This window comes from Heterodontus francisci, chromosome 40 (assembly GCF_036365525.1).
Source record: "Heterodontus francisci isolate sHetFra1 chromosome 40, sHetFra1.hap1, whole genome shotgun sequence".
Taxonomy (NCBI): Eukaryota; Metazoa; Chordata; class Chondrichthyes; order Heterodontiformes; family Heterodontidae; genus Heterodontus; species Heterodontus francisci.
The window spans coordinates 13,642,806-13,670,445 of NC_090410.1; the positions used below are offsets into that span (position 1 = coordinate 13,642,806).

The 27,640-nt window shown below is 49.3% G+C and overlaps 1 protein-coding gene across 2 annotated transcripts; it reads left to right on the forward strand.

Moving 5' to 3' along the window:
* Positions 1-27,395, forward strand: ech1 (enoyl CoA hydratase 1, peroxisomal). Of its 2 annotated transcripts, none has more exons than XM_068019105.1 (10): positions 1-99; positions 5,882-6,047; positions 9,318-9,406; positions 10,221-10,345; positions 12,746-12,794; positions 16,895-16,959; positions 19,684-19,754; positions 23,159-23,230; positions 24,782-24,932; positions 25,157-27,395. In XM_068019105.1, the coding sequence occupies exons 1-10, from the start codon at positions 63-65 to the stop codon at positions 25,259-25,261; spliced, it is 930 nt and encodes a 309-aa protein (XP_067875206.1). In that variant the 5' UTR covers positions 1-62; the 3' UTR covers positions 25,262-27,395. The 2 variants fall into 2 exon arrangements, with proteins under 2 accessions (XP_067875206.1, XP_067875207.1); XM_068019106.1 differs by lacking the exon at positions 1-99 and adding an exon at positions 230-312.
* Positions 27,396-27,640: the final 245 nt, after the last annotated feature.

Sequence of the window (27,640 nt, forward strand, 5' to 3'; positions counted from 1 at the left end):
GCACGGACCCAGTTTGGCCGCCAGGCGGTGCTGTTGAGGGGTATCGCTCAGTGTCGGGGCTGATGGCTGGTCTCCTGGTCCGGGGAGCGCCGAGTGTCTGTAAGTACCGGGGCGGGGATTGGAGCCGACACCGGGGACTGCGGCCTTGCTGCTGCCCGGGACGCAGAGCGAGGTGTCTGGGCAGCAGCTGCGGAGGAAACTCGGCCGCCGGTTCAGCCTCACCCGCTTCCCGGGAAAGAGCCGTGAGGGAGCGGCCGAGGATTTACTGGGACACCGGGAACATCGGGCGAAAACCAGGGACAAAACACCCGGGTAAATATCCAACCAACTGGGGTGAAACACCCGGGTAAATATCCCCCAATTGGGGGGAAACACCCGGGTAAATATCCAACCAACTGGGATGAAACACCCGGGTAAATATCCAACCAACTAGGGTGAAACACCCGGGTAAATATCCAATCAACTGGGGTGAAACACCCGGGTAAATATCTCCCAATTGGGGTGAAACAGCTGGATAAATATCCAACCAACTGGGGTGAAACACCCGGGTAAATATCCAACCAACTGGGATGAAACACCCGGGTAAATATCCAACCAACTGGGATGAAACACCCGGGTAAATATCCAAACCAACTGGGGTGAAACACCCGGGTAAATATCCAAACCAACTGGGGTGAAACACCCAGGTAAATATCTCCCAATTGGGGTGAAACAGCTGGATAAATATCCAACCAACTGGGGTGAAACACCCGGGTAAATATCCAAACCAACTGGGGTGCAACACCCAGGTAAATATCCAACCAACTGGGGTGAAACATCCGGGTAAATATCCCCCAACTGGGATGAAACACCCGGGTAAATATCCCCCAACTGGGGTGAAACACCCGGGTAAATATCCAAACCAACTGGGGTGAAACACTCGGGTAAATATCCAACCAACTGGGGTGAAACACCCGGGTAAATATCCCCCAATTGGGGTGAAACGCCCGGGTAAATATCCAACCAACTGGGATGAAACACCCGGGTAAATATCCAACCAACTGGGGTGAAACACCCGGGTAAATATCCCCCAACTGGGGTGAAACACCCGGGTAAATATCCCCCAATTGGGGTGAAACACCCGGGTAAATATCCAACCAACTGGGATGAAACACCCGGGTAAATATCAAACCAACTGGGGTGAAACACCCGGGTAAATATCCCCCAACTGGGGTGAAACACCCGGGTAAATATCCCCCAATTGGGGTGAAACACCCGGGTAAATATCCAACCAACTGGGGTGAAACACCCAGGTAAATATCCCCCAATTGGGGTGAAACAGCTGGATAAATATCCAACCAACTGGGGTGAAACACCCGGGTAAATATCCAACCAACTGGGGTGAAACACCCGGGTAAATATCCAAACCAACTGGGGTGCAACACCCGGGTAAATATCCAACCAACTGGGGTGAAACATCCGGGTAAATATCCCCCAACTGGGATGAAACACCCGGGTAAATATCCCCCAACTGGGGTGAAACACCCGGGTAAATATCCAAACCAACTGGGGTGAAACACCCGGGTAAATATCCAAACCAACTGGGGTGAAACACCCGGGTAAATATCCAACCAACTGGGGTGAAACACCCGGGTAAATATCCCCCAATTAGGGTGAAACACCCGGGTAAATATCCAACCAACTGGGATGAAACACCCGGGTAAATATCCAACCAACTGGGGTGAAACACCCGGGTAAATATCCCCCAATTGGGGTGAAACACCCGGGTAAATATCCCCCAATTGGGGTGAAACACCCGGGTAAATATCCAACCAACTGGGATGAAACACCCGGGTAAATATCCAACCAACTGGGGTGAAACACCCGGGTAAATATCCAAACCAACTGGGGTGAAACACCCGGGTAAATATCCAAACCAACTGGGGTGAAACACCTGGGTAAATATCCAAACCAACTGGGGTGAAACACCCGGGTAAATATCCAAACCAACTGGGGTGAAACACCCGGGTAAATATCCAAACCAACTGGGGTGCAACATCCGGGTAAATATCCCCCAACTGGGGTGAAACACCCGGGTAAATATCCAACCAACTGGGATGAAACACCCGGGTAAATATCCAAACCAACTGGGGTGCAACACCCGGGTAAATATCCAACCAACTGGGGTGAAACACCCGGGTAAATATCCCCCAACTGGGATGAAACACCCGGGTAAATATCCCCCAACTGGGGTGAAACACCCGGGTAAATATCCCCCAACTGGGGTGAAACACCCGGGTAAATATCCAAACCAACTGGGGTGAAACACCCGGGTAAATATCCAACCAACTGGGGTGAAACATCCGGGTAAATATCCCCCAACTGGGGTGAAACACCTGGGTAAATATCCAAACCAACTGGGGTGAAGCACCCGGGTAAATATCCAAACCAACTGGGGTGCAACACCCGGGTAAATATCCAACCAACTGGGGTGAAACACCCGGGTAAATATCCAACCAACTGGGATGAAACACCCGGGTAAATATCCAAACCAACTGGGGTGAAACACCCGGGTAAATATCCAAACCAACTGGGGTGAAACACCCGGGTAAATATCCAAACCAACTGGGGTGAAACACCCGGATAAATATCCTAACCAACTGGGGTGCAACATCCGGGTAAATATCCCCCAATTGGGGTGAAACAGCTGGATAAATATCCAACCAACTGGGGTGAAACACCCGGGTAAATATCCAACCAACTGGGATGAAACACCTGGGTAAATATCCAAACCAACTGGGGTGCAACACCCGGGTAAATATCCAACCAACTGGGGTGAAACATCCGGGTAAATATCCCCCAACTGGGATGAAACACCCAGGTAAATATCCCCCAACTGGGGTGAAACACCCGGGTAAATATCCCCCAACTGGGGTGAAACACCCGGGTAAATATCCAAACCAACTGGGGTGAAACACCCGGGTAAATATCCAAACCAACTGGGGTGAAACGCCCAGGTAAATATCCCCCAATTGGGGTGAAACAGCTGGATAAATATCCAACCAACTGGGGTGAAACACCCGGGTAAATATCCCCCAACTGGGATGAAACACCCGGGTAAATATCCAACCAACTGGGTTAAAACAAGGTAAACATCCCACAACGTGGTAAGCAGTTCTCCAATTGGGGTAAAACACCTTGTTAAATACTCCTGTAACAGGTAAAATCTCCCGTGAACTGGAGTAAAAGGGATAAATACTCAGCTGGAGGGAAGACAGGAAGGTAACTACTAGCTGAAAGTGGACAGAAGTTGGTCAAACTTAAAACTTCTAACATGCAGCTTTCTGAGCAGAATTAGAGAATCTTATCCAGCACCGATGCACAGCAGCAGCAGTGTGTACCTTTGAGAAGGTGGTGGTGAGCTGCCTTCCTGAACCGCTGCAGTCCATGGGAGGTAGGGACAGCCACAGTGCTGTTAGGAAGGGAGTTCCAGGATTTTGACCCAGCGACAGTGAACGAACGGCGATATAGTTTCAAGTCAGGATGGTGTGTGACTTGGAGGGGAACTTGCAGGTTGTGGTGTTTCCATGCGTCTGCTGCCCTTGTCCTTCTAGGTGGTAGAGGTCACGGGTTTGGAAGGTGCTGTCGAAGGAGTCTTGGTGTGTTGCTGCAGTGCATCTTGCTTCTCAAAGGCAATTAGGGATGGGCAATAAAATGCTGCCCTGGTCAGCAATGCCTGTATTCAGAGAATGAATTCAATAAAACCTATACTTGTATAATGAATAAACCTGTACGTGGGCCTAGGCCTGGGATGTGGTCCTGCCGTGGTCATACTGGCATCACACAGCCTTAACTGGCATTGATACCGGGTGGGATTTCCCGTGGCTGGTGTCATCCTGCATCTTCGGATCACAGAATTTGGCGATGTGATGAACGGGGGAAAGCGCATTTTACCTGAATCGTAAACACCATACCTCCTCCTTCCCCCCCTCCCCCGCTCCCCCCTCCCTCTTCTGCCTCCCCCTCCCCCTCCTCCCCCCTCCCCCCTCCCCCTCCATGCTCCCCCTCCTCGCTCCCCCTCCTCCCCGCTCTCCCTCCAACCCCCTCCTCCCTCCCCCTCGACCCCCTCCTCCGTCCCCCTCGACCCCCTCCTCCGTCCTCCTCCTCCGTCCCCCTCCTCCGTCCCCCTCCTCCGTCCCCCTCCTCCGTCCCCCTCCTCCGTCCCCCTCCTCCGTCCCCTTCCCTATTCATGGATTTCTGGCCCCTCTGTAAGACATTGCAACACCCATGAGAACAATAACTGTTCAAGTGGTACAGAGTCCGTGGAATGTGATGTAACCCCTGACAGCAATTGATTAAATAAACAGATTTATCAGAGAGAGAAAACAGACAAGTCTATGTAACTAATATCGAGAGAGCAGAGATTCTGCAATGTCATTCCAGTGTTCCGATATCATTTAATAATTGCGGAGTGAGAGGCCCTTTCACTGGCAGAAAGGTCAGATTCCATAGGTTCTGGTAATAACTGGCTTTGTTAGGAAGAACAGGGTGAATGTTATGGCTGACTGCTGCTGGATTGTAACAGACTCTGACAGGAGAAGCCCTTCAGCCCATCTAGCCCCACCTATCCACCGTACTCCCATTATGCATTTCGAGTAACCATTCGTTGACTAGATTGTGTCGAATTCTTTTGTGAAACCAATTAGGTTTTCTTGGCTAGTGAGTTAACTGTGTTTTAAGTATTTAGTTGTCAGGTTTAAGCTAAAAATGATGATTGTTCGGAAAATAATCTTCAGTCGTCGTATCACATGTTTACTTCGAGAGGCCAGAAGGTAAATGGCCCACCTGGGGAGCTGGGGTGGAACATGGATTGGGGGTAATGAGGCAGGCCTGCCCCAGGATCTACTCTGTCAGCCCCAGGACCCCTACCCTGCTATATACTTCAGGCCCCCCTGTCTGCCCCAAGGACCCACCCTCCTCCGGTCTGCCCCAGGACCCCCTCTGCCTGTCTGCCGCAGGTCCCGCCCTCCCCCTGGCTGCCCCGGGACCCCCCTCCCCCTGGCTGCCCCGGGACCCCCCTCCCCCTGGCTGACCCGGGACCCCCCTCCACCTGGCTGCCCCGGGACCCCCCTCCACCTGGCTGCCCCGGGACCCCCCTCCCCCTGGCTGCCCCGGGACCCCCCTCCCCCTGGCTGCCCCGGGACCCCCCTCCGCCTGGCTGCCCCGGGACCCCCCTCCACCTGGCTGCCCCGGGACCCCCCTCCACCAGGCTGCCCCGGGACCCCCCTCCCCCTGGCTGCCCCGGGACCCCCCTCCCCCTGGCTGCCCCGGGACCCCCCTCCACCAGGCTGCCCCGGGACCCCCCTCCACCAGGCTGCCCCGGGACCCCCCTCCACCAGGCTGCCCCGGGACCCCCCTCCACCAGGCTGCCCCGGGACCCCCCCACCTGGCTGCCCCGGGACCCCCCTCCACCAGGCTGCCCCGGGACCCCCCTCCCCCTGGCTGCCCCGGGAACCCCCTCCACCTGGCTGCCCCGGGACCCCCCTCCCCCTGGCTGACCCGGGACCCCCCTCCCCCTGGCTGCCCCGGGACCCCCCTCCCCCTGGCTGACCCGGGACCCCCCTCCACCTGGCTGACCCGGGACCCCCCTCCCCCTGGCTGCCCCAGGACCCCCCTCCACCTGGCTGCCCCGGGACCCCCCTCCCCCAGTCTGCCCCGGGACCCCCCTCCCCCAGGCTGCCCCGGGACCCCCCTCCCCCTGGCTGCCCCGGGACCCCCTTTCAAGCTGGGACCATTCCACAGAGAGACTTGTGCGGAAACAAATATGTGGGGAATGGTTCGCACATTGTGACTGAGCATGAGTTTCCACTCGAGTCTCATTCTGCTTCATCCGTTCGTGTAGGTCGAGGCTTGTTCCGAACTTTGCAAATCGGGATGCGGACGATGTCTGTGGAGATGCCCTCGTACGATTTTGAGACTCTGCGCGTCTCACAAGCGAGAGACAGCGTGCTGCACGTGGAATTGAACAGACCTGAGAAGAGGAATGCGATGAACAAAACCCTCTGGAGGTCACTTTAAATCTGCTGAATGCTATTTAAGGATGAGTAATACTGACTATTTGTTGATTAAAGGGACCGCCCAGTGTAACATTAATTACCCACTGGTTAAAGGGACTTACCGCCCATACAAACCAGAGACCATAGACTTGATCCGCAGACTGTACCGTCTCAACTGCTTTCACCCTGGGCAGCAGACGAATCAGCCTCAACGCTGCCAGCCTCGGGAGGCGAAAGATTGGTCTGATTCCCGCCCAGAGTCCTTGCTGGAAGGGATAGTCCAGGCGTAGAAATCCCTCTCACACTAAGTCTCCTGCCCTCTCAGGGCAGTGAATGTTGTGGCTAATTTCTGTTTACCTCTGAGTAAGAAATTCCGTAATCGGACGGATTGTTGTTCAAGCAACATCAGCAACTTGCATTTATGTAGCGCCTTTAAGGGCGAGAAACATTCCAAAGCTTTTAAGTGCCTTAATCAACTAAATTTGACACGAGGCACATCCGGTTTTATTAGGACAGGTGACTTTAAGCTTGGTGAAAGAGGTAGGTTTCAAGGAGTGCCTTAAAAGAGGAAGGAGAGGTTTAGGGAGGGAATTCCAGGGCTTAGGGCCTCGGCAGCTAAAGGCATGACTGCCGATGGTGGAGCGATTAAACTTGGGGATGTGCAAGAAGCCAGATTTGGAAGAGTGCAGAGACCTCGGAGAGTTGTGGGACTGGTGGAGCTTACAAGGCTAAGGAGGGGTGAGGCCATGGAGGTATTGGAAAACAAGGATGAATATTTTTAAATCATGGTGTTGCTGAACCAGGGGTGAGCACAAGGGTTTTATTTATTCATTCATGGGATGTGGGCGTCGCTGGCTAGGACAGCATTTATTGCCCATCCCTAATTGCCCTTGAGAAGGTGGTGGGGAGCTGCCTTCTTGAACCGCCGCAGTCCGTGTGCTGTTAGGAAGGGAGTTCCTGGATTTTGACCCAGCGACAGTGAAGGAACGGCGATATAGTTCCCAGTCAGGATGGTGTGTGGCTTGGAGGGGAACTTGCAGGTGGTGATGTTCCCATGCATCTGCTGCCCTTGTCCTTCTAGTTGGTAGATGTCGCGGGTTTGGAAGGTGCTGTCCAAGGAGCCTTGGTGCATTGCTGCAGTGCATCTTGTAGATGGTACACACTGCTGCCACTGTGTGTCGGTGGTGGAGGGAGTGAATGTTTGTGAATGGGGTGCCAATCAAGCAGGCTGCTTTGTCCTGGATGGTGTCGAGCTTCTTGAGTGTTGTTGGAGTTTCACGCATCCAGGCAAGTGGAAAGTACTCCATCACACTCCTGACTTGTGCCTTGTAGATGGTGGACAGGCTTTAGGGAGTCAGGAGGTGAGTTACTCGCCGCAGGATTCCTAGCCTCTGACCTGCTCATGTAGCCACTGTATTTATATGGCTACTCCAGTTTCTGGTCAATGGTAACCCCCAGGATATCGATAGTGGAGGATTCAGCGATGGTAATGCCATTGAATGTTAAGAGGAGATGGTTAGATTCTCTCTTGTTGGAGATGGTCCTTGCCTTGCACTTGTGTGGCGCGAATGTTACTTGCCACTTGTCATCCCAAGCCTGGATATTGTCCAAGTCTTGGTGCATTTCTACATGGGCTGCTTCAGTATCTGTGGACTTCCAAATGGTGCTGAACATTGTGCAATCATCAGCGAACATCCCTACTTCTGACCTTATGATGGAAGGAAGGACATTGATGAAGCAGCTGAAGATGTTTGGGCCGAGGACACTACCCTGAGGAACTCCTGCAGTGATGTCCTGGAGCTCAGATGATTGACCTCCAACAACCACAACCATCTTCCTTTGCGCTAGGTATGACTCCAAACAGCAGAGAGTTTTCCCCCTGATTCCCATTGACTCCAGTTTTGCTAGGGCTCCTTGATGCCACACTCAGTCAGATGCTGCCTTGATGTCAAGAGCAGTCACTCTCACCTCACCTCTTGAGTTCAGCGCTTTTATCCTTGTTTGAACCAAGGCTGTAATGAGGTCAGGAGCTGAGTGGCCCTGGGGTAATGGGTGAATAGGAGTAGGTTTGAGTTGGGATACAGGCATCGGAGGTTACCAGCCAGAAGAGCATTGAGATAGCCCAGACTGGAGGTAACAAACAATGGATGAGAATCAGCATCGGGAGCCTTGGCTGTTTTTCCTCTTCCTTGGAAACTCAAGTCAATTATGGCAGCTCCTAATCAGCTGAAATCAGTTAGTTACTAATTATTTACCGGAAGATACATGGGATGCCCCTCACGATTTAATCTCCCACTTCCAGCGCTGGAAAATAACACATTGCCAGACCAGTGCATACAGGCTAAACCAATGGGTCAGATTTATTTACAGGTGAAACAATATACAGAAGGAAAAAGACACAGCTAGAGCATGATTAAAAACTTTCGCAATACATGAGCTTAACTGACTGCTTAACAAAACGGGAAATACCAGGAGTCCAAAATCCTTATAGTTCTTTCTCAATGACCATCTCGCCGATGGTATGGTGCATGGTAGTGATTCCTCACAGGGCTCATATTAGCACGCATTAGCTATGAGGCCAAGAGGCTCTGGGAAGATTTTTGGTTCTTTTCCTTGGGTGTTCAGATGATTCCTTCTCAATGTTGATCCCATTAAAATAATCATTTTAGCCGTTAGTTGGGCAAGGTGTGAATTTGGAGCATTTAATAGTTTGTTTTTTGACACTTGACAGCGGAAACCTAACTCTGCCTGTGTGGCCTGAAATGGAGGCAGGAAATAAAATCCCTTCTCCTACAAAGAACCTCTAACGTGGCATCAATGTCCTGTTGGGCTTTAAACTATACACACTATCTCCAAGGCCTCACCCCATTCCCAGAACTGCCTGAAGTGCACCCTGAAGTATCGTAATGTTAAAATGTATATTATTTATAGAATTAAACATGATCTTGGAGCAATAACTCGATCTCCTTCACCCCTTATCTGCATCTACCCACTGAACAGCAGAGGGACAGACCATAATACAGAGTCCTGCTTATAGCTTGCACTTGTTGTACGTGTCACGCTTTAACCTGTCCTCTGACTCAACATCAAGGGAAAATTGCTATGTCTCCAGAACCGTTTGTATTTGCCTATTCATAAACTGTGCTATCCCAGCCACTTGCTGTGACTCCACGGCCCATAGCTTTCTCCTGTGTAGGATCTCAGTATATTCGCTTCAACTTTTAGCCCTCGGTGGGTTCAAGTCATGTTTCATACAGTAACGACGCTGTCTTGATCCAACAGAGAGATGGTGGAGTGCTTCAACAGAATAGCCGAGGACACTGACCATCGAGTGGTAGTTGTATCAGGAGCCGGAAGAATGTTTACTGCTGGTAAGTGTAGCCTCAAAAGCTGCACAAGGCACATAGAGCTGTAAGGGTTGCATATATACAACGTGTAAAATTCATGTTGTCAAATCATGCATCTCAACTATCACAATAAAACCCCTGGAATGAGGTTTGAGAAGGAAAGTGCTCCCCTGGCCACAGAAAAATGAACATGGTCCGGACGGGCTGAATGGCCTGTCTTTGTATTGTAATCTCTCTGTAATTCTACGTAAACTTTTAGTGGCTTGCTGATCTGTGATGCAGAATATAGTTTTATTCATTGATGCGATTTGTTTGTGTGTTGTGACCTGAGCTTTTAAAGACTCAAAACACAAGAAGATCTGCCTCATTGACTCCTCAGTCAGCGGTTGTGGAACATAAAGTGTGGTGTGGGGCCCACAGATTTGCTTTAAGAGCCTAGGTTGCATGGCTGGCCAGTGCTCAGTATTGTGCGTTGGCTACACAGTCACTCTCCATATTGCAGCACACTGTGGATTTAGGGGATGAATTGGTTGATTTGAGAGAGTTTTGATCTAAACTCCCCTGCTGCTGTTCGTAATACTGCCACGGGATCTTTTATCTCCGCTTGAGAGGACTGACAGGACCTCAGGTTGTTGTCTCAACCGAATGGCGACACTTCCAACAGTGCAGTACTCCCTCAGTACTCCACTGTGAGTGAAGTGAGGGTGTGGATTGAAGTAGTGGAGGGAGCTGAGGGTTGGTTTGTAGGAGGGAAGCCTTAAATGTGTTTGAAACAACGAGGTGCCTGGTGAAGATGTTGATGCTGAGTGGTATCAGTAATTGTGGTGATATTGTGCAGGGATTGACCTGATGGACATGGCTGGAGACTTTCAACAGGCCCACGCAGATGACACGGCCAGGAAAGCTTGGCACATGCGGAAAACCATCCTGCAATATCAGGAGAGCTTCAACGTGATAGAAAAGGTAGGAACTGTGACCGTCATAACACACGGAATTCTTCCTGATTCACACTCCCTGTCAGCCATGGTTCACACCCTGACTCCGAGTCACGGTGCAGCAGTGGTACTTGGGCTCGTGAAATCTGAATGCAACACTGACATGGTTAGTGAAATTAATCCCGCCATTGTGGAAACAGCACAGGTCGACCTGTAAAAGCAAAATACTGCACATGCTGGAAATCTGAAACAAAAGAACAGAAAGTGCTGGAAATACTCAGCAGGTCAGGCAACATCTGTGGAGGGAGAAGCAGAGTTAACGTTTCAGGTCAGTGACCTTTTATCAGAACTGGTGAAAGGTCATCGACCTGAAACGTTAACTCTGCTTCTGTCTCCACAGATGCTGTCAGACAGGTCAACAATAGTTGAGTTGGATTTCACCAGCTCCACCAAGTGTAATAAGCCAGTGGGCACATGCACACTACACACACTCACGTACACATATGTATACTAGCACATCTACACGTACTCACGCACAGGCATACACGCAGACATACCCCTGCACACACACGTACTCGCACATTCTCGCATACAGATACATACCCGTACATGCACACACCCACACGTGCATACATACGTGCAAAAGCGCATACCCAGACACATTCACTCTCAAATACATAGCCACATGCACACATACCTGTGTACACACACGTACCCTCCCCCTCCCCCACAACCCGAACGAGGAATGTAAAATGAAATGTTTTGCTCTATTATTGACCTGCTACTCCTGCTCATCGACTAATGGTGTAATTGATGCTGAGTTATTGCTTATCGTATTGATCTGCGAGTCAGGAAGTGCTGGAGTTATGATCCTGCACCAGCAACCCAAAGCTGTACGATCGAATTCCACTGTGGCCAAGTTGTGAAATTGAATGAAATACCCAACTAATGTCCTTCAGGAAAGGGAACCCCCACACCCCTACCTGGTCTGGCCTACACGTGACTCCAGTCCCACGTCACGCACTTGACTCTTAATACCTGCACTGTCAAGAGTGCCGCCAGGCAATCCGTGCAGCACAATGTCGAGTTGGCTGAATGATCTACTTTTTATTCTTTCCTGTTATCAAATCACTTTGTTTTCCTATTTTATCTCCAGCCCATGCAGCACTCCTGTCTGACAGCACAGACTGGGGACACTCTCCCAGGTCAGTGCCGGTCACCACTGTGCAAGAGACCAGCCACGGTTATACTGCGGGAGAAAAGCCCAACCTGCTCACGCCGAAACACAGGAGAGTTCTGTCTTGCGTGCCAGAAACACTAGATGGTAGTGCCTTTCGAAGATGTATTCTTTTTTGTTCTTTTGGGCCTCCTTATCTCGAGAGACAATGGATACGCGCCTGGAGGTGGTCAGTGGTTTGTGAAGCAGCGCCTGGAGTGGCTATAAAGGCCAATTCTGGAGTGACAGGCTCTTCCACAGGTGCTGCAGAGAAATTTGTTTGTTGGGGCTGTTGCACAGTTGGCTCTCCCCTTGCGCCTCTGTCTTTTTTCCTGCCAACTACTAAGTCTCTTCAACTCGCCACAATTTAGCCCTGTCTTTATGGCTGCCCGCCAGCTCTGGCGAATGCTGGCAACTGACTCCCACGACTTGTGATCAATGTCACACGATTTCATGTCGCGTTTGCAGACGTCTTTATAACGGAGACATGGACGGCTGGTGGGTCTGATACCAGTGGCGAGCTCGCTGTACAATGTGTCTTTGGGGATCCTGCCATCTTCCATGCGGCTCACATGGCCAAGCCATCTCAAGCGCCGCTGACTCAGTAGTGTGTATAAGCTGGGGATGTTGGCCGCTTCAAGGACTTCTGTGTTGGAGATATAGTCCTGCCACCTGATGCCAAGTATTCTCCGAAGGCAGCGAAGATGGAATGAATTGAGACGTCGCTCTTGGCTGGCATACGTTGTCCAGGCCTCGCTGCCGTAGAGCAAGGTACTGAGGACACAGGCCTGATACACTCGGACTTTTGTGTTCCGTGTCAGTGCGCCATTTTCCCACACTCTCTTGGCCAGTCTGAACATAGCAGTGGAAGCCTTACCCATGCGCTTGTTGATTTCTGCATCTAGAGACAGGTTACTGGTGATAGTTGAGCCTAGGTAGGTGAACTCTTGAACCACTTCCAGAGCGTGGTCGCCAATATTGATGGATGGAGCATTTCTGACATCCTGCCCCATGATGTTCGTTTTCTTGAGGCTGATGGTTAGGCCAAATTCATTGCAGGCAGACGCAAACCTGTCGATGAGACTCTGCAGGCATTCTTCAGTGTGATCACTAATACACATAAAGATACTGCATGTAGGGGCTGCCTTTCGAAGATGTATAACGATGGGTAAATTCAGTGCCTGCTAAGTGGAGATTTGTGTTTTGTTTCAGTGCCCGAAGCCTGTTATTGCAGTAGTTCACAGTGCTTGCATTGGAGGAGGTAAGTGCTCGATTCATTTTAATAATCTAGTAAGTACTAATCTATTCTACAAGGGGTGAAATCCCCATTGTACCGTCTGACTCTTGTGCGTTTCCATGCCGACGTGTTGAGTGTACAGTTATTTTTATGAAGAGTTAGTGGAGATTTGATACGTGTGGAAGCCCCTCACCAGCAGCTGTGTCAGGGTGTTACTGCAGACAATCCCTGGCTCAGCTATCAGCTGGTCGTTATCACATTGCTGTTTGTGGGAGCTTGCTGTGCACAAATTGTCATGTTTTTACATCACAACAGTGACTACACTTCAGAAAGTATTTAAGTGACAGTAAAGTGCTTTGGGATGTCTTAAACAGCACAGTATAAATTAGGGCGTCTGATTTTTTGGTGTTTACATGCACCTTCTGCCTTGTCCTTCCAGATGGTGCAGTTGAAGAAGCCGCACATTCCTCCAGGAGAATAGTCAAGCCGAGTAACAGAACAGGCACATTGAGTATTGACTGAATCGGGTGCATCCCTGGCCCAGAGTCTAGTGGGCTGTGACCTGGCTAAGTGTCACAAAAACCATGTCAGATGAGAGCAGGACAATGCACTTGCTCTTCCACCTGATATGCACTTTACTGTGAGTTCAGAGGGATCAGTGGATCTACAGTGACCATTTGAGATAGCATTGCTGTCTTGGAACTATAAAAGGAAAATAAGAAAGACAGACCTATCATTTATAAAGCGCTTTTCACAACCTCAGGACATCCCAAACCTCTTTACAATCAATTAATACTTTGTTGAAGTGTGGTCGCTGTTGTAATGTAGGAAATGTGGCAGCCGATTTGTACACAGCAAGATCCCACGGTGTCCAATGAGATAAACAACCAGATTGTCTCTTTTTGGTGACAAAAAGATAAATATTGGCCAGGACACTGGGGAGAACTCCCCTGCTGTTTCTTGAAGTAGTACCACAGGATCATGGCCTCATCAGAAAGACGGCATCTCTAACAGTGCGGCACCTCCTCAGTACTGCGCTGGGGGTGTCAGCCTAGATTTTGTGTTCAAGTCTCTGGAGTGGGACTTGAACCCACTACCTACTCACTAAGAGGCAAGAGTGAGGGTCACACGAGCGGGAGTGGTGGCCCAGCACTGTGGTACTGGATTAAGAACCCAGCGACTGCGTGTTCAAATCTAACCGCAGCAAGTTATGAAATTCAATTCAATGTATCTCGTGATTTGTGGCTGGCAGCAGAAACTGCTCCTTAAAGCTGCTGGTTTGTTGCCAAGTGTTTCACTAATGTCCTTTATTCCTCCTACCCAGTCACACATGAGCACTTGCTGCACTCAAGACTCAACAATGCCTTCTGAAAATGGCCCATTGCCACCAGTTTCTCAGGGAAACTGAGGGTGGTCGAGATGTAGCGTCACAAAAGGCTCCACAAGTGCAGGAACCACATCTCTTTGGGTTTTGACCACCTGCCATCTTGGATGGTTGGAGGAAGGCAGGGGATAGAAAACATAGCTACTTGGTGCCTTCAGCGAGCCTGTTTACATTGAGGAGGCTCAGGAGGCAATTCCCTGCTCTCTCACTCTGTCTCCCTTATCAGGGAGACCCCAATGTAGATGGAGTGTAAGCTGGGTTGGAAGGACCAATTGGTTGTTGTCGCCTGAATGTGAATTGAAGACAGGATCTTGAGGGAACTGGTTGTCCCTGTTATCTCAGTGTGTCTAGTGCAACCCCTTGATTCCCAGCCATTAGGTCAATGGTTTGAACTGCTTCTCTCTTTGACTCACTTGCTCTGTGTCACTTGCATTTGTGCAGCGGTTTTGCAATGAGGTGCCCAATCCATGGTGGGAGTGGGGGGTGAGAGGAGAGGAAACAGAACTCATCAGAAAGGGGAGTAAAAGGGAGGAGGGGTGGGGGGGAGGTGGTGTAATTCTTTGTGGCCAGGCTTCCCTGTCTTATCGGGAATAAAAGGTAAGAGGAGCAGAAAGTTGCACAAACAGCTGACAGTGAAAGGGCAACACAGACACTGCACCAGACAAATAGTCGCCAATCGAAATATTAACCTCACTGTTCTGCCAAATCAACAGGTTCAAGTACCCGCTCGAACCACCACACACACACACACACACACACCACAGCCAAGGCCCGGAGCCCCACACACACACCAAAGCCCAGGCCCTGAGCCCCACACACACACCACAGCCCAGGCCCTGAGCCCCACACACACACCACAGCCCTGGCCCTGAGCCACGCACACACACACCACAGCCCTGGCCCTGAGCCACGCACACACACACCACAGCCCAGGCCCTGAGCCCCGAGCCACACACCACAGCCCAGGCCCTGAGCCCCGAGCCACACGCGCACGCCCAGGCCCCGAGCCACACACACACACACAACACAGCCCAGGCCCTAAGCCCCCCCACACACACACACCGCAGGGATCGGTGCTAGGACCCCAGCTATTCACAATATACATGAATGATTTAGATGAGGGAACGAAATGTAATATCTCCAAATTTGCAGATGACACAAAACTGGGTGGGAGGGTGAGTTGTGAGGAGGATGCAGAGAGGCTTCAGGGTGATTTGGACCAGTTGAGTGAGTGGGCTAATGCAAGGCTGATGCAGTATAATGTGAATAAATGTGAGGTTATCCACTTTGGTAGCAAAAACAGGAAGGCAGATTATTATCTGAATGGCTATAAACTGAGAGGGGAATATGCAGCGAGACCTGGGTGTTCTCTTACACCAGTTGCTGAAGGTAAGCATGCAGGTGCAACAGGCGGTAAAAAAGGTAAATGGTATGTTGGCCTTCATAGCGAGAGGATTCGAGTACAGGAGCAGGGAGGACTTGCTGCAATTATACGAGGCCTTGGTGAGGCCACACCTGGAATATTGCGTGCCGTTTTGGTCTCCTTATCCGAGGAAAGATGTTCTTGCTATAGAGGGAGTGCAGTGAAGGTTTACCAGACTGATTCCTGGGATGGCAGGACTGATGTATGAGGAGAGATTGAGTTGGTTAGGATTATATTCGCTGGAGTTCAGAAGAGTGAGGGGGGATCTCATAGAAAACTATACAATTCTAACAGGACTTGACAGGGTAGATGCAGGAAGGATGTTCCCGATGGTGGGGGGGTCATAGTCTAAAGATACGGGGTAAACCTTTCAGGACTGAGATGAGAAATTTCTTCACCCAGAGAGTGGTGAGCCTGTGGAATTCACTACCACAGAAAGCAGTTGAGGCCAAAACATTGTATGTTTTCAAGAAGGAGTTAGATATAGCTCTTGGGACGAAAGGGATCAAAGGATTTGGGGCGAAAGCGGGAACAGGTTACTGAGTTGGATGATCAGCCATGATCATAATGAATGGTGGAGTAGGCTCGAAGGGCCAAAGGGCCTGCTCCTATTTTCTGTGTTTCACACACACAGCCCAGGCCCTGACGCACGCGCGTGCGCGCGCGCGCACACACACACGCGCACACACACACACACACACACACACACACACACACAGAGCCCAGGCCCTGACACACACACACACACACACACACACACACACACACACACAGAGCCCAGGCCCTGACACACACACACACACACACACACACACACACACACACACAGAGCCCAGGCCCTGACACACACACACACACACACACACACACACACACACACAGAGCCCAGGCCCTGACACACACACACACACACACACACACACACACACACACACACAGAGCCCAGGCCCTGACACACACACACACACACACACACACACAGAGCCCAGGCCCTGACACACACACACACACACACACACACACACACACAGAGCCCAGGCCCTGACACACACACACACACACACACACACACAGCCCAGGCCCTGACACACACACACACACACACACAGAGCCCAGGCCCTGACACACACACACACACACACACAGAGCCCAGGCCCTGACACACACACACACACACACACACACACACACAGCCCAGGCCCTGACACACACACACACACACACACACACACACAGAGCCCAGGCCCTGACGCACACACACATGGTATTCAGGAAAATAAACTATGTAGCAAACTGAAGGTGCTCTTTCCTTTACAGGTGTAGATTTGATTACAGCCTGTGACATACGACTGTGCTCGCAGGATGCCTGGTTCCAGGTGAAGGTATGTGTTTCTGTTTGCTCTGTCATGTGGAATGGGGGCCAGGGGGTGGTGGAGCACTTAGTTACACCATCCACAGTGATCGAGAAGCATTTACAATTAGCCCTGTACTCACTCACTCACCTTGGTTTCCGGCTAAGCAACACTTCAGTTTCAAAAGTTTGCATCGTTGTTTTCAAAACCCTCCACGGTCTCACCCCTCCCTACATCTGTATTCTTCTCCAACTGTGCAACCCTCCAAGATAGCGACACACTTGGCCTCTTGCAGCCCGCATTTTAATCGCACCATCGTATCTTCAGCTGCCTCGGCCCTGAACTCTGGAATTCCCTCCCTAAACCGCTCCGCCTCACTGTCTCACTTTCCTCCTTTAAGATGCTCTTTAAAACCTACCTCTTTGACCAAGTTTTTGGTCACCTGTCCTAACATCTCCTTATGTGGCTCAGTGCCACATTTTGTTTGATATCACTCCTGTGAAGCACTGTGTTAAAGACGCTATATAAATGCAAGTTGTTGTTGTTACACTTGGGCCACGAGACGGAGAGGCATCTACAGTTACACCATACACACAGGGACTGAGAGACCGGGGCGGTGGTGGGGTTTGGTTTAACATCTCACCCAAAAGACGACACCTCCCGTCATGCAGCCCTCCCCGAGTACTGCCTTGGAGTATCAGCTTGGATTGTGTGCTAAAGTCTCTGCAGTGGGACTTGTACCCTCCATCTACTGGTTCAGAGGTGAAAGTGCCACCACTGAGCTAGGGCTTGACATCTAACCTTATAGTGGGCAGCTAACACTGGATAAAGGACCATGTGTCTCACTCATGGTCTGCATGTACCATGTTCCAGTAGCTGTCAAGCCTCAGAGTTTCCTCATTATCCACATGGAGGACCTTGGGGAGCTTGTTTGGCCAAGAAATTTGATACTCAGGGCTCATGGTGTCAACATATGAAAATATTGGCAGGCCTTTGCGTGCCTTCCCTGTTCACTCTGTGCAACTTTGTGAACTGCACACCCGAACCATGAGAACCTTGTGTTTCATCAATGACCTTCCCTCCATCATAAGGTCAGAAGTAGGGATGTTCGCTGATGATTGTACAATGTTCAGCACCATTTGTGACTCCTCAGATACTGAAGCAGTCCGTGTAGTAATGCAGCAAGACCTGGACAATATCCAGGCTTGGGCTGATAAGTAGCAAGTAACATTGGTGCCACACAAATGCCAGGCAATGAACCATCTCCGAGAAGAGAGAATCCCCCACTATCAATATCCTGGGGGTTACCATTGACCAGAAACTGAACTGGAATAGCCGTATAAATACTGGGGCTACAAGAGCAGGTCTGAGGCTGAGAATCCTGCGGTGAGTAACTCATCTCCTGACTCCCCAAAGCCTGTCCACCATCTACATGGCACAAATCAGGAGTGTGATGGAATACTGTCCATTTGCCTGGATGGGTGCAGCTCCAACAACACTCGGGAAGCTCAACACCATCCAGGTCAAAGCAGCCCGCTTGATTGGCACTCCATCCTTCAACATTCACTCCCTCCACTACCGACACACAGTGGCAGCAGTTTGTACCATCTACAAGACGCACTGCAGCAACTCACCAAGGCTCCTTAGACAGCACCTTCCAAACCCGTGACCTCTACCACCTAGAAGGACAAGGGCAGCAGATGCATGGGAACACCACCACCTGCAAGTTCCCCTCCAAGCCACACAGCATCCTGACTTGTAACTATATCGCCGTTCCTTCACTGTTACTGGGTCAAAATCCTGGAACTCCCTCCCTAACAGCACTGCGGGTGTATCTACACCACATGGACTGCAGCGGTTCAAGAAGGCAGCTCACCACCACCTTCTCGAGGGCAATTAAGGATGGGCAACAAATGCTGGCCTTGCCAGAGACATCCACATCCCGTGAAACAAATAAAAAAAGTGCCTGTGGTCAGTTTCAGGACAGACACTGGAAAATTCTTCCCCAGCTCACCATATCCCATCATTAAGCAAATTTAAATCAACACTTACCCACTAGCCCTCCTCCCCACATTCACCAATGCCCACCTCCCTCAGGAACTTGTCATGTTCAGTCACAAGGAGTTGTAGCAGGCCCAAACGTACCAAAACTATCGGTAACCTATTCTGGGGTTGACTACTTTCTTGATATGTCCTATAATTGGTATCCACTTCAAATGCCCTATTTGAAGGAAAATTTACTGTGTCTGTTGTGGCTCAGTGGATAGCACTTCTGCTGTTGAAGTTCTGCAGGAACTTCAGCGCATAATCTAGACTGGCACTTTAGTGCAGTACTGAGGGAGTGCTGTGCTGTCGGAGGTGGCGTCTGTCCGATAAGATGTTAAACCGAGGCGCTCTCAGCTGGCTGTAAAAGATCCCACAGCACTGTCTGAGGCCCATATTTATTCCTGAACCAACTCCTAGAGTAGATGAGCTCCTCATTTATTTCATGGCTGTTTGTGGGATCTTGCTGTGTGCAACTTGTCTGCCGCGTTTCCTACACTACAACAGTGACCACACTTCAAAAGTATTTCATTAGCTGTAAAGCACTCCTGAAGTGGTGATATAAACGAAAGCTTTTAGTGTTGATCAGTTTTTATGACTAACTGCTGCTCCGTATTTTCCTGTGAGCTGTTGTTTAATGTTTCTTGCCTGGTCGGCAGTCTGCTAAATGAATTGGTACAAATTTGAACATATCCTTTCCATTCTGTCCAGGAAGTGGATATCGGAATGGCAGCAGATGTGGGAACTTTGCAGCGATTGCCCAAAGTTATAGGAAATGGCAGGTAATGTTTTCACTGTAACTCCTGACACTGATTGGCCAGGTGTCTTTTGCACTTGGCTCACGCTGCGCTGTGCACCTTCTCCCACTGTTGGTGTCATTGGTATGCGCCCGTTTACCGGTGCCAGTACTGATTTGTGCCTGCACGTGGTGGCTTCATCACTCTCGCTGCCTGCAGCTTGGCAAGCCCTCCTTTCGGTCGCTTCCTGCTCCTTCTGCTGCCTTTCGCTCGCCCCCTCTCCCGAGCTGCAGTCCCCATTTTCCCTCCATTTACACACGCTCCCCGAGAGTTCCCAGCACTTCTTGTTGCTCCCGGAGTTTGCCGCTTACACTGTGCTTTCTGGCCAGGCGGAACCCAGGAACTGCTACCTGCCCCCAGCCCCCCCCCTCCCCTCTCTTTGTTTTGGCTGAGTTTGGTGACTGCAGCTGCCTAGGATGTCACTGGCTTTGATGTCACAGGCACTGCAACTACATGTGCGGGCAGTGTGCCCTCCTGCACTTGCAGCATCACCGGCAACAGAAGCAGATTCTGTGAGGTCCTCTCTCGGCCTCTGTGCAGCTGCACACCTGCCTGTATATCAACAGCCCTCCTGTTACTGACTCCTGCCAAACATTCCTCACTGTCCCTCCTTCTTTCCTATTCCCTTGTTTCAATCTCTGCCTCCTTGCTGCTGCCCTTCCCTCATCTGCTGACCAGCTCTGCTCTGTATGAGAAAAAGATATGCTTTTTTTTTTAATAAACTGATCCATGTTTATTTTCAGGAAAGAATTACATAGAATTTACAGCACAGAAACAGACTGTTTGGCCCAACAGGTCTGTCCCTAACGAGCCTCCTCTCATCCCTCTTCATCTAACCCTATCTGCATATCTTTGTGTTTCTTTCTTCCTCATGTCTTTAACTAGCTTCCGCTTACATGCATTTATGCTATTAACTTTAACCACTCTATGTGGTACCAAGTTTCACATTACTCTCTGAGTAAAGAGGTTTCTCCTGAATTCCCTGTTGGATTTGATAGTGACTATCTTATATTTATGATAATGTGTCAGCTGTGGCTCAGTGGATAGCACTCTTGCCTCTGAGCCAGGAGGTCGTGGGTTCAAGTCCCACTCCAGAGACTTGAGTACCGCCCCAAGGCTGCTCTGAGGGAGTGCTGCACGGTTGGAGGTGCTGTCTTTCGGATGGAGCAGCAGTCAGTCATAAAAACTGATCAACACTAAAAGCTTTCATTTATATCACAACTTCAGGAGTGCTTTACAGCTAATGAAGTACTTTTGAAGTGTGGTCACTGTTGTAGTGTAGGAAACATGGCAGACAAGTTGCACACAGCAAGATCCCACAAACGGCCATGAAATAAATGATGAGCTCATCAACTCCAGGAGTTGGTTCAGGAATAAATATGGGCCTCGAACAGTGCCATGGGATCTTTTACAGCCACCTGAGAGAGCCTGAGTTTAACATCTTACCCGACAGACGCTGAGGCTCTGTCTGCTCTCTCAGGTGGATATAAAAATAAATCCAATGGCACTATCTTGAAGAAGAGCGGGGCAGTTATCACCAGCGGCCTGGCCAATATATATCCCTCAATCAACATCCATAAAGAACAGAATATCTGGTCATTATAACATTGCTGTTTGTGGGAGCTTTCTGTGTGCAAATTCACTGCTGCATTTCCTACATTACAACAGTGGTAACATTTGGCTGTGTACTGGTTGTTTGACTTTGGGAAGCCCTGAGGATATGAAAGGCGCAATATAAATGCAAGTCTTCATTCATGACCCCTAGTTTTGGACTCGCTCCAAAAGTTTTCCCCAAGTTTCCCCTCATAAGCGAAATGCTATAAAACTGAAGCAGGGTCCAAACTAACATCACACTGGACAAACATTTGATCGGGATTGTAATGGTTGGACAGACTGTGCAGAGGCACCATTCAGAGCCCACCTAATGGACAAAGCTTTCACGATGGGCTGAATGGCCTCATTCTGTGCCGTAACTTTTCTGTGGTTCATCTCAGTTTATAATTTAATGCATAAAAAGTTACTGAGAGAATTATTTTCAAAGCAAAAGCAAAATACTGCAGATGCTTGAAATCTGAAACAAAAACCGAAAATACTGGACATACTCAGCAGGTCAGGCAGCATCCTTAAAGAAAAACGGAGTTAACGTTTCAGGTCTGTGTGACCTTTCATCAGCACCTGCTGAGTATTTCCAGCATTTTTGATTATTCTTAAAGATTTGGCAAGCGTAAGTAAGTTTAAATATTTTCCAAACCCTGCATCCACACTTCAAACACCAGATCTCACTTTTTACTAAGTTCACATCAATCAAATGAAACTCAAGTTTCAAAACGTTCAAAAACTATTGTCTCCAGTGGATGACTGATATAGCAACTCCAGACACAGCACTCAATGAGGCAATTTGGCCCATCCTGTCTGTGCTAGCCCTTTGCTAGAGCAATCCCAAACAAATCCTGCCATCCCACTCTCTGCCAATAGTCCTGTACCAATCCTTAAACTAATTCCACTGCCCCACTTTCTCCCTATAGCTCTGTATCAATCCCAAACTAATCCCACTGCCCCATGCTCTCCCCATATCCCTCTATCAATCCCAAACTAATTCTACTGCCCCACTCTTTCCTATAGTCCTGTATCAATCTCAGATAATCCCACTGCCCCCTTAGTCCTGTATCAATCCCAAACTATTCACACTACCCTGCTCCTTTATTTTGGAAATTCTTTGATTTTCTCCCCCCCCCCCCCCCCCCACCTCCCAGTTTATATTTTGGGGGTGGGGGGGGAACGTCTCCAACCAGAAATCTTTTGGGAGCCAATCTGAGAAACACAGATACTGAACAGTAGAGATCGTGGCAATAAACTGCTGGTGACTGATGAGTGATTCAAACATTTCGGTGATTTGGCATGAAGTTTTGATAAATATTAATTATCCGGAGTGTGAGGGTGGTGATGGAGAAGCTGGTGGGGATGGGGCAATGAGAGCTCCTCAGTCCTGACAACTTGGCTTGACGCTGTTTGAAGTTAGTCTATGCCAGGAGCACAAAACAGGCTGAAGTGAATTAGCTCGTTTCACATCGAGGCCGATTCTCTTCTCCATTGGAGTCTAACCGGGCGCCCAACAGGAGACCAGCACAGACTAACTCCACCCTCTCTGCCTCTGCGGGGAAAGCCTCATGTTCTGAAACCGATTGGTGACAGGGCTGAAGTAGAACGAGACCCGGTGAACCAGTTTAATCTGCGTGTAGCTGAGGCTCGGACCCGAGTTATACTCGCGCTTAGTGAAAGCTGGGAATTTCAACCTTGGGTATGTTTACTTTTAAACAGAATCTAATGAAAGAGGAGGTAAACCAGGAAGGGTTTCATGGTATTCTGTTTATGCTATTTGTGATTTCTAGTCTGGTGAGTGAGCTGGTTTATACAGCGAGGAAGATGATGGCAGATGAAGCACTGAGCTGTGGTCTGGTCAGGTAATCCGCCTGCTTTCGTATCATATTTAACCCTGTGTGAACTAAGTCACTGTGTTTATGGTCTGTAGGAGCGACGACGCCAGCTTCACCTCACTGTGATCCTATTGGCCAGTTGACTTCCGGCCGCTATTTGATCCCGCAGTTCTGACATATCCATGGGTCTGCTCAGTCTGAAAGAGCTAGTGCCCCCCACCGCCAGCCATGACTCACTGGTAGCTCTCACACCTCAAAGGGTTGTATGTTCATATCCCACTCCAGAGACTCGAGCACAATGTCCAGGCTGGCACTCCCGATGCAGTACTGAGGGAGCACTACACTGCCATCTTTCTAATGAGACATTAAACCAAGGTCCTGTCTGTCCTCACAAGTAGACATAAAACATTCCACGGCACCATTTTGAAGACCAGGCAAGTTCTCTTGGCCAATATTTATCCCTCAATCAACATTACTAAAACAGATTGTCACACTGCTGTTTTTGGGACCTTGCTGTGCACAAATTGTCTGCTGTGTTTCCTACATTACGACAGTCACTGAATCTCAGAAGAAGTTAATTGGCTGTGAAGAGCTTTGGGACATCCTGAGGTCATAAAGGAGCTATAGAAATGCGAGTTCAACTAATCCATTGGGTCCGGTACACATTTCAGAGCAACTGTAAAGTCCCCTATGGCTCAATAAGACTGAAGACGGCATGAGAAGGGGTGGCTTGTGGGTGTAGCACAACAGCAGGTCATTATTGAGAGACACTGAGAGTCCAGTTCTCCCCCTGTTCATGAACAGGTTGGTTATATGAGCATCACGTTCCCTTCCAGTGAGAGCCATTGCTCACTTGTTCTGAAAGTGGCTTCTTCTAAAAAGGTTTTTAGTTCCCCGTTGGCTAGGCGGCCGTCTGCACTGTCTATTGTGATACTGAGCCCGACACACGGAGATCTTGGGCTTGATCTGAAATGAGTTATTGCATCTCAGCTGGTGGCAGCAGTCGTCCTCGGCGCCTCTGGGTTGGGGAGGGAGGAAACTGGCCGGGATTTCTGCTCCAGATCAGTGGTCCTTGCTGCTCAATGCATATGTGTGGATGTCCGGTGGATTTGTGCTTCACTGTGATGCCACTCATGCTCAAATAGCTCATCGGGGCCCACATGTGAAGAATGGCGACTTGAGTTAGAGTATTGCAGGTCTGTCTCCCCTTTCAGAACCCAACACATTGGGGAAGGCGATGGGAATTGTCTTCAATATTGACCTATACCGAGATGGAAACCCTGAGACTTGTACTGAATTAGCTAGTCTCGGTTAGAATGGCAGTGGACCACTATGTTTGGCCCCGAGGAACAGAGAGATAATTCCTACTCCTGGCAGGAAACCTGCAAGGATTCCAGATGAAGTTGATGCTAGACTTGGCTTTGCATTCCCCCCCCCCCCCCTTTCCATAGTTCAGTAGACTTTCAACGCGTACTGACCCATGAAGAATGGGCACTGGAGAATTGGCATGACCTGTTGAACCTTGCCCAGCATGGGAAGGGCTAACGTCACAAGCTTTTTTTCTCCTCTTGTCCAAAGCCGAGTCTTCCAAGACAAAGAAGCCACGTTGGAAGGCGCCTTCGAGTTGGCATCCGAGATAGCTAGCAAGAGCCCGGTGGCAGTGCAAGGAACCAAGCTGAACCTGATCTATTCCAGGGACCACTCTGTTAAGGAGGGTCTGGATTACATTGTGAGTATGAAACACATGATTGAGGTTGATGTGCTAGGTGGGTGGGCAGCCTTGTGACAGAAACCTGCAAAATATTTCAATTCTTAGTCCTGGTGAGCAATGCCAAAGGAGAAAGGAATGAGAAAATAAATGATAGAATCTTGCAGAAAGATGAAGAGAAAGTAGGAAAATTAACAAGTGAACAGGGTAGGACTCACTGAGACCACCTCTTTGTTTTCCTTCAGGCCACATGGAACATGGCAATGCTGCAAACGGAAGACCTTGTAAAGTCAGCTCAGGCTGCGATGGAGAAAAAGAGCCCCAAAGATGTACCTTATTCCAAACTGTGATGTAAAAGAGCCTTGGAATATCTGTTCCATTCTGCACTAATAATCTGACTAATTCTGATGATTTTTTTGAAAAAAATAAACTTAATCAATATTTGTCTACAAAAAAAATTATATTTATAATTGCAATAAATCTATTGAATCATTTTTTACATCCTTTATGTGCCAGCTGCTTTCAGCTTTTGATTTGCAAACCTACCACAGTAATCGTGTGAAAATCATTCTGTTTAACACAATAAAGGTTAAATCACTCGTAGCATCAGAAAGACATGAAGTAAAAATGGGAACCGTGCAGTCCGTCTGCGTACAGTGTCCTGACCAATATTAATCCCCCAACTAATATCACTAAAACAGATTAACTGGTGGTTATTTGATTGCTGTTCGTGGGAACTTGCTGTGCGCAAATTGGCTGCTGTGTTTTCCTACATTACAATAGTGACGACACTTTAAAGCTACTTAGTTGGCTGTTAGGCGGTTCGGCATTTCTTGAGGATGTGAAAGGCGCTATATAAATGCAAGTTCTCGCTTGCTTTCTTGCAGCACACGCTCTGACCACTTGCAGCTCTTTAACCATCTACCTGCCAAGATTTTTCCATGTGTTGTTACTGCTTTGATCATGTGAGCAACTTGTCTCCTGGTCTTGGCCAAACAGCTGCACAGAGGCACACGAGGGAACCAGCACCTCACAAACAGCTGGACGGAGGAACACCAGGGAACCTGCAGCTCAAACAGCTGGGTGGAGGAACACCAGGGAACCGGCAGCTCACAAACAGCTGGGCGGAGGAACACCAGGGAACCTGCAGCTCACAAACAATTGGGCGGAGGAACACCAGGGAACCGGCACCTCACAAACAATTGGGCGGAGGAACACCAGGGAACCTGCAGCTCACAAACAGCCGGGCGGAGGAACACCAGGGAACCTGCAGCTCACAAACAGCCGGGCGGAGGAACACCAGGGAACCTGCAGCTCAAACAGCCGGGCGGAGGAACACCAGGGAACCGGCAGCTCACAAACAGCCGGGCGGAGGAACACCAGGGAACCTGCAGCTCACAAACAGCCGGGCGGAGGAACACCAGGGAACCTGCAGCTCACAAACAGCCGGGCGGAGGAACACCAGGGAACCTGCAGCTCACAAACAGCTGGTGAAGGTGCACATGAGAAGTTCTGCTGATGACTGCCCCTGAGATTGTCCTTTGCAGTATAGGCAGGGGTAATCAGGCTCTCCAAAATGGACGTGGGATTCTCGTGGAGAAAGGAGGGCGCCGATAATCTTGTGCTATGGAACCATTCATGGAGGCATTGTGGAAAGCTCCCAATTTCCCATATGGCCAGTCCACCCAGGACTAGGGATGCAATGCACCTGATGTCCTAACAAGCAGCATATGTGTAAGAGAGGTTCAGTGGCACAGCCGTGTATTCAAATCAATTATTATTCCTTAGAGCCAAGTTAACAGCTCCTTAAGGTTGGAAGTAGTCATGTGTTAACTTCCATTTAATATCCCTTCGGATATAATCAGTTTCTTAGCTCAATCCCTGGTTCCAACACAAAAAATTTCTCCACATTGATGGCTTTGAAAATGTTGATCCAGTCGTGTTTGGTATAATCTCCCCGTTTATTTCCCCCCCTAATTAAACCTGTTTTAAAAAAAGAACTTACATTTCATTAGCTCTATTCACGATCTGAAGATCTGCAGTCACTGTTGTAACGTAGGCCAGGAGTTCCCAACCTCTCTGCGTCTGAGGACCCCTCTCTGCATTATAAAAATTCCACAGACCCCCCCTTTAACACAACACAAGTAGTTTTTCTGTCTAAAATTATAATTACTAAAAAACAAACATTGCTTGTTCTTATATATTTCATGATTGGTAATTAAATGTGTCTGTAATTTGGAAGGTGCACAAATTACACACTGCAGTTGAAATATATCTCCGCTTCCACTACAAATAAAACCAAAATTCAAGTAGCTGCCTTCGTGTTTGCTTAAGTTTTCAGGCTTCATGGTGAGTTTAAGTCTTATACTCACAGCTTCACCTCCTCAGTGTTCTTCAGCCCTTCCGGTTGAACTTGAATGTATTGTTCTCTGGGTTCTATTGTTCTGAAGCTGATGGTCATATTAAAAATATATCCGTATCTGCTATTGTGTGCATTTACAGCGATTTTTCCCCCCATCCTTTGTAATTTATCTTGCTGCCACTGAAATATCTCTATTGCACCTCATTTAAAGAGAACGCTTTATGTAAGCTGAGAACATGTTAATTTCTGACCTTTCAGCGTGTAATAAATGTATGCCAACAAAGGATGGACATGAATGCCAGTCTTGCCCACATCCCAAAAATCCATATGTATGTTAAAAATATCCCAGGCTGGTGAGTAAAGTGAT